Source organism: Stylophora pistillata, chromosome 10, assembly GCF_964205215.1.
Source record: "Stylophora pistillata chromosome 10, jaStyPist1.2, whole genome shotgun sequence".
Taxonomy (NCBI): domain Eukaryota; kingdom Metazoa; phylum Cnidaria; class Anthozoa; order Scleractinia; family Pocilloporidae; genus Stylophora; species Stylophora pistillata.
The window spans coordinates 1,731,552-1,742,500 of NC_142528.1; the positions used below are offsets into that span (position 1 = coordinate 1,731,552).

General features: G+C 40.1%; 3 protein-coding genes and 1 pseudogene across 3 annotated transcripts in view; 2 read left to right on the forward strand and 2 right to left on the reverse strand.

Annotated features, from left to right (window-relative positions):
• LOC148721277 (QRFP-like peptide receptor) overlaps nucleotides 1-10,949 on the reverse strand; it is a 90,962-nt gene that overhangs the window by 19,526 nt on the left and 60,487 nt on the right. The gene's annotated exons all lie outside the window — the stretch shown is intronic.
• LOC148721280 (uncharacterized) lies at nucleotides 165-3,397 on the forward strand (annotated as a pseudogene).
• On the forward strand, nucleotides 5,635-9,861 carry LOC148721281 (uncharacterized). Its single transcript, XM_088735875.1, has 2 exons — nucleotides 5,635-7,650; nucleotides 8,193-9,861. The coding sequence occupies exons 1-2, from the start codon at nucleotides 5,765-5,767 to the stop codon at nucleotides 9,010-9,012; spliced, it is 2,706 nt and encodes a 901-aa protein (XP_088592001.1). The 5' UTR covers nucleotides 5,635-5,764; the 3' UTR covers nucleotides 9,013-9,861.
• LOC148721282 (uncharacterized) overlaps nucleotides 9,489-10,949 on the reverse strand; it is a 1,813-nt gene continuing 352 nt past the window's right edge. The window contains exons 2-3 of the mRNA XM_088735920.1: nucleotides 10,584-10,682; nucleotides 9,489-10,071 (exon numbers count right to left, since the gene is read on the reverse strand). Coding sequence (XP_088592046.1) covers nucleotides 9,781-10,071; nucleotides 10,584-10,682 — 390 coding nt within the window. The 3' untranslated portion in view covers nucleotides 9,489-9,780. The remainder of the gene's footprint in view (nucleotides 10,072-10,583; nucleotides 10,683-10,949) is intronic.

Here is a 10,949-nt window from a genome sequence, read left to right on the forward strand (position 1 = left end):
AAGTTAGTGGGATTTTTGTCACAATTGAAAGTTTTGCATCCCATTTCTTCTCTTACGGTATATGCAGGATTCTTTTTTTTTTCAATTTTTTCTTCTCTTCCTTTACTTTTCCACCCCACATCTTCAACGTCATATGGTACTTGTTCTTGCAGGCGTCAAAGCAATAATGCTACCAAGGGTCAGTGGACAGATTTCAGTTTTTGTCGTGCTTGTCATGACTCAAATGTTCCACGGTATTACCAGCCAGCAGTGTAGAGCAAGCATTCACTCCATTTTCCAAATGATGCTCAGGGGCCACACCTTTATGACGATCGAGGGTCGACAGGCGCCGTCGCGCTGAAATGCCGGGAGGCTTGTCACGCTGATTTCAGATGTCAAAGCTATAACATCGTCATACTCAATTCAAAGTGCGAGTTAAATAACCGGAGCAAGGAGGCTAGACCTGAGGACTTTGTCAAAGACAAAGACAGATATTACAAGGCGAGTGACTCAAAACGAGGTAAAAGAACTTACATCAGTATCAGAAATAACCGATTTCTCGTTCAAACTTCTAATAATTACCTCGTTCAAGGATTTTACATCGGTACTCATCATTGTTCTAACTTTGGTCTTCCTGTAAATTAATTTCTTCGATTCCAGTCCCTCTCGGCTCCATTTCTGAGTTGCCTGCCTATTCGTGCAGAGAGATTAAGGCGAGTGAGGGAGGACAAGTGGTCAGCGGTAATTACTGGTTGGATTCCATCAGGTCTGGAAACCCTATTCTAGCTTACTGTGACATGAAAACAGAAGGTTAGGAAGACAAATATTTCCTGATGACTTTGATCATGTGTAAGTGAATGTTATTTGGAGATGTTTCCCATTTAGTTGCAGATTACTGCATCCAACACCAGTGCCGAATCAGTGCAAGGTGTGTAAACCAACACGTCAACTACACGTGTGTGTGTAACTCATCCGGGTGGACTGGAAACTTTTGTGAGCAAGGTAAATTCAACGCTGTACTCTTTGCTTCCTGTTATAAAAAGGAGTTCAGCTGATGGTATCATTTTTATGCTTATCGTAGACGTCAACGAATGTGAGAAAGGTCTGCATGGATGCCATGCTGACGCCACGTGTAACAACACTCAAGGCTCTTACAATTGCTCCTGCAAAGCAGGATTAGTCGGGGACGGAAGAAACATGTGCATAGGTAAGGGCGCGGTCGAGTGACAACTATTCCCGCTACTTTGTCAAACAAGGTGCGAGTAGATTGCTTCGCTCTCCCATTACTTTCAGAGTACGCCGAAGGCATATTTGCTATCAGTTAGGCAGCCGTATGGCCTTCAACAATAAAGCGTCACTCCTTTTGTGTCTATTTACCCAGAGTTTAAAGCTGTATTTACAAACCTTGGTTCGACTGCAACTAGCGGTCCAAGCTCACTTGGCGGTCACTATACCGGAAAAGATCATGACGGACAAGTTACCGTATCCAGTGGGATTCAACGATGGACTGTGCCATACACTGGAGAATATAAAATAGAAGCTATAGGGGCTGCAGGGTGGTATGGTGAGGACAGTGTCATCCAGAATGGAGGAAGAGGAGCAAGGATGATCGGAAACTTTATTTTGACCAAAAATGAGATCATTCGTATATTTGTTGGTCATAAAGGAAAAAGAGGGCCTTACGCCATAACAACTGCAGGAAGTGGTGGAGGTACATTTGTGGTGAGAGGAAGCAATACGCCTTTGATCATTGCTGGAGGTGGAGGGGGGATTAAAGAGATGTCAGAACAACATTCAGGATGTGACGCATCCACAAGCACCACAGGGAATGAAGGGTACCTCTCGCCATTGGGGTCGGGAGGAACAAACGGAAATGGAGGAGGTAGCGTTGGTGATAAGCCAGGTGAGCAAAATGAGATTTACCCATTTATCTTCAGACTGTGAGAACTGTGAGACGATAAAAAGTCATCACATGAGCATTTTCTAACCCATGAAACTGATGTATCAAAAGCACATACGCCAAAGAGTTGAACACTTTCGCAAAATCTTAGTTCACTTGAATGTAGCTCGTTGACTAACATTCGTATTTCACTTGCGCCCTTATTGCGTTATTTTAGAGCCACCAAACTAGGTCATAAAACGGGAAAAAGGTGGATATCAGGGTCGTTGGTTGATTACGAATTCGGGTGACACAGCAAAAGCAATGTGAGAATCATATGAAATTCTTTAACAGTTCGATTTTCGTGACTTAGTTGTAATATAGAAGAAAAATGTTAATCTTTCGTTATTTCTATTGATGCCGCCCCGATATCATTAGAGACCACAAAACATTTGTTTTTATTGTTTAAGGTGGCGGCGGCGGCGGCCTTAACGCTAATGGGGGAGGAGGCGGTAAAGGTGGCAAAGGATTTCTGAACGGAGGGAAAGGTGGAACGTATAATGGTGGGTTCGGAGGTGGCGGCTCAAATCCAGCTTACTCTGGGGGACCTGGCGGGGGTGGAGGTTACTCTGGGGGAGCTGGAGGTGACAATGACAATCTCTCTTGCGGCGGAGGAGGCGGATCTTTTAACGGTGGAACAAATCAGGAAAATGAATGTTGTTAAAATGCGGCTGGAAATGGTAGAGTGACTATCAACCTTGTCAAGTGATCAATACACATAGGAACAATTTTCACACAAAATATAGTCGCGGTGTTCCACACAATCTCGTAATTTTTAGAAAGACAAATTATAGCTTATGGCATATTGGTGTATTAGTGTAAACAAGGAATTCTCAGATAAAGCAGCGTAACAATCTATTTACTTGCAGATTCGCACAAGCACCGAAATAATTCATCAGAAAGTGCAGCCTATTGGAACTTTTCACGCGTTTCAGTTTCTCTTTGCTGGCGTACTTTCTCTGAATGCTCCCCTAATATAATACTTGTTACTTAAGTGATCAGTTTTTTTATTTAGTTGTATTTGTATTTGAGTGGATTTTCGCATATAGATGTGGACTGCATTGACACTGGAGTAAGTTTTAGTAATACCCAGTTGTTAAGTGTTCTATTTTTACTTGCGATAGATCTGGGCAGACCTTAGACTTCAAGTTGGTCCCTCTTTTACTCCCCATCATTTTATCCGAATTTCCCTCAGGTTGTAAAGTTAATTTATATGCAATTTGTTTTATGTGTGAAGATTAACAAAACTGTGTGTAAAACGGTAGACAACAAATCCTCTTGGAAATAAAAACAGAAAATAGCGATGTGAATGGGCCAACGATTTCCAACAAAGACTTAAGGACTAAAAAATGAAAAAAAAAGCAAAAGAACTCAAGCAACTAAAAGTGGTTGAATTTATTTCATTATACCAGTCCCTAATGTGTAATGCTTGTCTAATGTACTCACACAGTTGTGAATTAAACAGCGCTACAGATGTAATTTTGTCTTTATTTGGTCGACTTGTTTCAAACGTTTTCCTTGCTGCAGGAGTTTGTCGAATAGATGTTTGATTCATTGACTTACTCAAATGCAATAAGTAACTCTTAATTTTTAAATCTACCAATAGCAAGCTTTAGCACCAATGTTTCTGAGATGCTTTCAAAAGCCAGACGTTGGTTATTATTTTGATTCGTAGTTACTAAGAACCTCATGTTCGCTGTAACATTTGGTTAACAATGCCAAAGTAAGCGTTTTGCAGTTTATTATACAATACTTGTAGTTGGCGTTTGGATCTATGCTAAAGCTCGATCCCCAACAATGAATTATTTCCACCTACTTCAGCTTCTTACCCATAATGAGACAATCTTTTTAATAACAACGGTTCGCTAAGGTCCGCTTTTTTTTAAGTAATCTGCATAAAATTATTCATTTCTATCGCCGGACAGACCAATTATTGATAAAAGCGTTAAAATATTTTATGGGTACTTTCTGTCCTGATGGAGGCAAATTCACAAAATTTGACTAAATTTACATTTTTTTCTTTACCGGCTAAAGGACTGACTCGTTTTCGTGAGAGTGGAAATCTTTATAGAGATTTTCTTAGCTGAACTTTGAAATTTAAAATACAAGACAGAATTGTTTGGAGTTCTTGGTCATATGAAATTTCAGTCAATAGAAGAAGTCTGCTTGTTCCTCAGAATACAACTTATCAAATTTGAAACGTCTTCAGGCTTTGAACATGTAGTTTTGATCATTCAAGCATTTTCATAATGTCTGTAATTTATTTCATGCAGGCTCTAATCGAAATGGACTCCCTGTTGAAATATTTTCCTGACTAAACAAAAGTCTTTAAAAACTTTTTTCAGGATCTAAGAAAAGCTTTTTTCTAACAAAAGCAAACAACAAATACAAACATATTTCTGTGGAACAATAATCGTTACGCCCCACTTTAATAGACAAGCTGGGCCGGTCTATTAAAACTGAGTAATATTTATGAATAAAGGCTGATAGTTTCTAAAGAAACTGTTTGGGGCTGCGTCGGTGGGGGTAACGAAATAATTTCAATAAATCAACAAAGTTGAAATGGTAAATTGGCCACCATTACGATTATAAAAGCTGACGTTTCGAGCGTTAGCCCTTCGTCCGAGCGAATAGAGGAATTGTGGGTTGTGTGTGCTTCGAAAGGCAGGAAATGGAGCTACGTGATTGGTGGGAACATGGCAACGAGAAAAACACGAATAAATTAGTGGAATGAAAAGCGTTCGTTGATACCTGTGGGATTTAGACTGCCGGTTTGAAAGATGAGCTTTTGTTCAAGAGTTTACGGGTTTCCGTGCTACCTAAGTGTAACTGGGAAAGACCGCAGATTGCCATATGTTGCTTGGAATGATTAGGTAAGTTAAAATGTCTAGCGACTGGTTTCGATGTGTCCTTGTCATTCCTCTCCACGTCGCGTAGGTGTTCTCGGAATCGATCACCTAGTCTTCTGCCTGTTTCGCCGATGTAAATCTTTTTGCAATGAGTGCAAGTTATGAAATAGATTACATTGGCGGAGGTGCACGTGAAGTGATCGGTGATCCTAATGGATCGTTTGGTTCCCGATATTTTCTCAGTGTTGTGAATGAAAGGACGCGTTTTGCATCGTGCACGAGCGCATTTAAAAGTGCCTGGTTGGTCATTAGTCTGAAAAGAACTTCTGACCAAAAAATTGCCTACGTTTTTGTCGCCTTTGAATGAAATGAGCGGAGGCTGCGAAAAGATAGTGCTTGTCCCTGGATCGTTTTGAATTAATTTAAAGTTTTTAAGAATGATGGATTTAACTGAGTGGTTGTGAGGGTGAATGAATGCAGTCGGAATCTTCCTTTTGTGACGTTTGTAGTGCTGAATGTCGATCAATAAGTTGGGCGCGGTGGTAACCCGCTTGAACGACAGAATCAGGGTAACCACGTTTATCGAATAACTGGCACATTGACTCTGATTTGTGGTGGAAATCAGAGTCATCACTACATAAACGACGAAGTCTTAGAAACTGAGAAAAAGGAATGGAGTTCTTAACGTAAGATGGATGCGAAGACGAATACAACAAGTAATTATGCGAGTCTGTAGGTTTGTTATAGACACTAGTGCATAAACCGTTGCCTTCGATTGAAAGTTTGATGTCTCTTTCAGAGCCGGGTGAAAAGAATTGACTGCGGTTATAAATTGAGTCAGCTCCTCTCTGGTAGAGGAGGTGGCGCCGATGCAAATTTCCCTTTCGTAAACGGTCGTTGCCATTTGAAACGGTCGATGCCATTTCTCGGAACGGTCGTTGCCATTGAAAACGGTCGATGCCATTTCTCATGACGGTCGATGCCATCGTAAAGGTCGATGCCAAGAAGGAACCGATATTTCCGACTCTCTCCGACGACATGCGTGACAATTAGAGCAATGCAGACTAGCTTTCCCACAAACCATCGCGATTTTTATCAAATCAAAATGGCGGACAAACCCGACAATTTTCTCAAAGATCTAATATCTTCAGCTATAAAAGAAGTCGAATCGAAAAGAAAATCTTTTGAATCGACCCAAATTACAAAGGAGAGTTTTCTGGCTTCGCTTCCAGATGATTCATTTTACTACCTGAAGGCAATTTCAGGAAATGGAGAAAAGTTCAAAGTGCACTTTTTGACCGAAGATATAACGAAAGAAAACCTGGAGCAATGGATATCCGAATATGAAGTGAGAAACAGCATCTCAGTGAAGTTAAAGACAAAGAAGGCACCAACAAGCGGCTATGTGTTGCAAAACTACTATAGATGCCAACACAACACTCGCAACTGGAGTCCAAGTAAAGATCCACAGCAGAAATTGTACTTGAATCCATCTGCCAGAGTAAAGAACACCAATTGCCCCTTTCAGATGATAGTCAAAATAGACAGCGAGGGATGTTGTTCTGTGGACATAGAGTGGGACCACAACCATTCACTTGAAACTCTGGAGACCTCTAATTTCCGTGACCTTTCTCCTGAGTGCACAGAAAGGGTTTTGAAGCTGTTTGAAAGTGGGCATACACCAGCAACCGCAAGGCAACAGTACTTGAAAGAACTCAAAGAATCATGTCAGGATGAATTGGAATTTCACAGGAAAAAGGCCAATCGGGCAGTTATGCCAAGAAAAAGGGACTTTAGTTACCTCTACACGCAATTTGGTAAGGATAGGTATGGTGGACAGGGCGTTATGATATTTGAAAGACTTGCCGAAAGGCTTGAACAATACAAGAAAGACAACCCTGAAGCTACTACTTGTTACCAGATATATGAAGGTGATAATACGCCTCTTATAATTGCTATTGTAACACCTCTCATGAACCGTGTACACAAGGAAGTGCAGCAGTCTGGTGAGATGGTTTTTGTTGATGCTACTTCTAATACAGAAGAGCACAATCTTAAAGTGTTTTTAATGTGCACAAACAATGTGTCTGGAGCACTTCCACTTGGCATCTTGATCACCAGCGATGAGCAGGAGCGTACACTTAAACAGGGCTTTGAAATGTTTCGGTCCTGTTTACCAGAGTATGCATTCAATGATCGTGGTCGGGAACAAGGCCCCCAAGCCATCCTTACAGACAACTGTAAAGAGGAAAGAAATGCTCCGAAGTCTGTTTGGCCAACATCTGTTTTACTTCTTTGCATCTTCCACATGCTCCAACAACTTTGGAGATGGCTTCACGAGAGCAAGAACAGTATCAGCCAAGCAGATAGACCCTATTTTCTCACCCTTTTCAAGAGGTCCTTGTATGCCGAGACAAAACAAGATTTTGAGAACTGCTTCAGTGAACTTTTGAATGATGGCCGTTGCAAGAAATACCCAGATCTAGTCAGCTATTTGCAAAATCTATACAATGACAAAGAATCTTTTGCTCTATGCTTTAGAACTGAACTGCTTGTTAGAGGTAACCACACCAACAATTTTGCTGAGGCTCAGTTTTTGGTTCTTAAGGATGTAATTCTGCAGCGCACTAAAGAGTACAATGTTGTTGGGCTTCTAGACAAGCTGACTATTGATTTAGAAGATCACTACAAGAATAAGCTCCTTAGTATTGCTGATGGGAGTTTTGATGGCGTGTACAGACATCGTTTCTTTGGCAAAGGGAAAAACGGAAGCACAGGGTTTAAAGTCCCCGATAAAAAAGATCTTGATGCCTACCTCTCAACTGTGGAGAACTTTGGCAATAATGTATTCAAAGTTGGAAGCTCTTCAGATAGCAGTCACAGGTCAGTAGTGTTTTTTCTTAGCCGTCACAATAGCATAATGCTCTGATGGTACAAGAGGGCATGTGTGGGTGGGCATTATTTTCCTATCTTTCCCCCACTGTCTGATTCAAATTATCTTGATAGGGGAAGCAGTGCAGGGGGGGGGGGGGGAGGGGGCAGTGTTTCTAGGCTCCTCCCCTTTGGAGCAAAAATACATAAAACATAGGGACATAACATGCATAACATATGAGATACATGTAGTTCCTGCAGTTCATCCATATGCTGCATTCCAAGGATGTTGATTTAGCATAAGGAAGACCAAAACATGAGTAATATATTGTCCAGGGGGTGGGGTACCTTTAGTAATTTCCCTTCTTGGCAGGGTGTTGAGTTTTTTATAGCAGAGTAAGAGCAAGTCCTTACTCTGCTGTTAGGAATATTTCTATTAATATCTTAGTGGATCAACCAGTTGAAGGTCTAGAATGTATCTATTACAGATTGAAAAAACAAAAATTCCAGTTGTATTGAGATATTTATGAATTGTCTCATTGGTTCTTTGTCAGTTATACAGTGGACATGACTCTTGGGATATGTACCTGCACGGTTGGTAAAAACGGGAGCCCATGCAAACACCAGTATGTCCTGTGGGTGGCAAATCTAGCAGACTACATAAACTTTATTCCAGTCAGTAACCCACATGAGAGGCAGAAATTGGCCTGGCTAGCAATAGGAAAGACACTTCCTGTTGCTTGCTATAAGCCATTACGCTCTAGTGATGCTGGACAAACATCACAAACTGATGGTTCTAATGGTTTTGTAACAGAGGCATCCACTAGTATGGAAACAGCACAACAAGGGCCAAACTGCTCAACTGCTGAACTAATTCAGAGCAATGATGATGAGGATGAACATTCCACTGAACCAACTCAGAGCAATGATGATGATGAGGATGATTCCATTGCAAATGCTGAACAATTGTTGAGAAACTCTTGTGAAAAAATAATTCAAAAGCTCCAAAGCTCAAGAGACCTTAATTTGGCTAAAGGTGTAATCAGGTTTGCAAAAAGGGTAACATCCTTAACCGCTGCTAGATCTATGCATTCTAATTTGGCAAGCGCTCTTTTTTCTTTCGGGTCCAGTGAGGTGAAAAAAACCGGAAATGGAAAAAAGATCCGAGTCCAGCCCAACAGAAAACGAAAGTGTGGTAGTGGAAGCCATCAGGTTGTATCAAAAGGGCGACCAGTACAACTACAAGAACCAACCTCCAAGAGGAAGCGCACCCATGACTTGGCTAAAGCAGTACAAACAAACACTAAAAGTAGTAAGAAGTCTGGGTCCCATACTATGAAATCCAAGACAAAGCACATGCAAAGGAAAAAATAGGAAAACAGAGAAATCTTAGTGAATAAACAATGGAATGTTTGCATAATGTTTAACATAGAGGGAAATTCACTTAAGGCAAATTGCCTAGATTAAAAACCTCTCTCCTTGGATCTGCCCCTGAACAACAAGGTTATTAAAAAGATTGAGGTTTTGACATTGTAAATAAGTTTTAATTCATTCTTTCCTGTTAAAGTCTAACACAACATTTGTAATGATTTAAAATTTGGTTTGAACAGTAACATGATGTACATGTGCCAGAACTTATGGATTCTTCCATGGGTTCAGATAATTGGTACAATGCCATACAACCGTATAGTACCTTGTGGGTATGAAGGTTTGTTTGCTGATATCCTGATTGAGGAAAATTATAAGCAAAATTCAGCCATTGATTCACATGGGGCGCTAACTAATACTCAGGTAAATTAAGGCCTGGGCCTCCAGTTATTTCACCCAAAAAGTGGGGGGGGGGGGGGGGGGTGGTCTATCTGAAGATTAAGCTGTACAAACGTAAAACTTTGAAAAGATTGAAGGTTTGAAATTGTAAATAAGTTTTCATTCATTCTTTCTTGTTAAAGTCTAACACAACATTGTAATGATTTAAAATTTGGTTTGAACAGTAACATGATGTACATGTGCTGCAATGACCACAATTAATTTCAAAAATCGATAATAATAATTTAAAAACAAAAACAATTATGTATTATAGATTGATCCAATATTCCTTTCAAATCATCTCCAGTTAAAATCACTAAATGCAGGATAGGTTAATTAAGCATGTGACTTTTGGTGTCTTATAAGATTTCGTTTCTCTGCAAAAGTCTTTTGACAATGATCACACTTGTTGCTGTCTTTATGTTTCTTGTCTTTATGCCTCTTTAGCTTTTGCTCATGGTCAAACGATTCATTGCATTCCTCGCAAATGCACTCATGACAACCTTTCTGGTGGTATTTGAAGTCCTTCTCCCTTGTGAACTGGGTGCTGCAGGTTGGACATTTTTTTATCTCTGCTATTCCCATATCAAGGTCTTCCCTCAAGCTCTGTGCTTTATCTTTCCAGTCCTATGAAGATCATAGCATGATATTTTAAAAGGGGGGAAATATATTAGGGAACAATCGTGTATTTTTGATCCCCCCTATTTTTTATATAAACTAGATTGCAAAGACAGTTTTGTTCACCCTCTATCATAACTTTTTGAGGATAATACCCCCTTGCCTGCCCCCCTTTCCTCAAAACCTGGATCCGCCACATGTAGGTTATTTCTAATTAAAATTTAGGTTAAATTAATTGGTACATTATAATGGGCCTTGCTATCCCCAAGGTATATTTAAGAGTTCTGTCTGGAAAAATAACAAGTCTGAACATTATATTACAAAATTGACATTGAGCTTGAGGTCCCAGCTTGATTCAAGATCAACATTCATAACCTAAAATACTTTTAATTGGAAAGTTTGACGAGAACATTTACACTCTCGGTCCTTACAAAGTTAGCCACGTAAACCACACAGCAGTCCACTGAAATGGGGCAGGGTTAATACACAAACATTCACAATGTTAGAAGTTTATAACTAACCTTTCGTCTGTCTGTCGGCAATTTCTTCCACATATTGCCAACCACTTTGGAAACCTGCCCGATTCCCGCCCCCTTTCCAAGTTGTTCCTTGACATCTGGCTGTGGAATGATACAAAGTACGAGGAAACTATATCAGCTTATATCGAATGTAATTTCAAGGCCTACAAGAATAATGAATACAAGTGCAACACTTACAGATAAGATATTTGTTAATGACATAAACGAAAATTTTAGATGCGGTTTATTTTTCACTGATATTTCTGATCACTTAATCTTAATCACTTGTAATCGGATGTAAAGGATGTAAGGGAAACAACATGTTTTAGACTATTTGAACAAGCACTTTATCCAGGCTGAAAATGATTG

Bases quoted from the DNA above. Each gene is read 5' to 3' on its own strand.
- LOC148721281 (XM_088735875.1), top strand. From the start codon at position 5,765: ATGCCAAGAAGGAACCGATATTTCCGACTCTCTCCGACGACATGCGTG. The intron at 7,651-8,192 runs GTCAGTAGTGTT...GTTCTTTGTCAG, and splicing joins TCTTCAGATAGCAGTCACAG to TTATACAGTGGACATGACTC.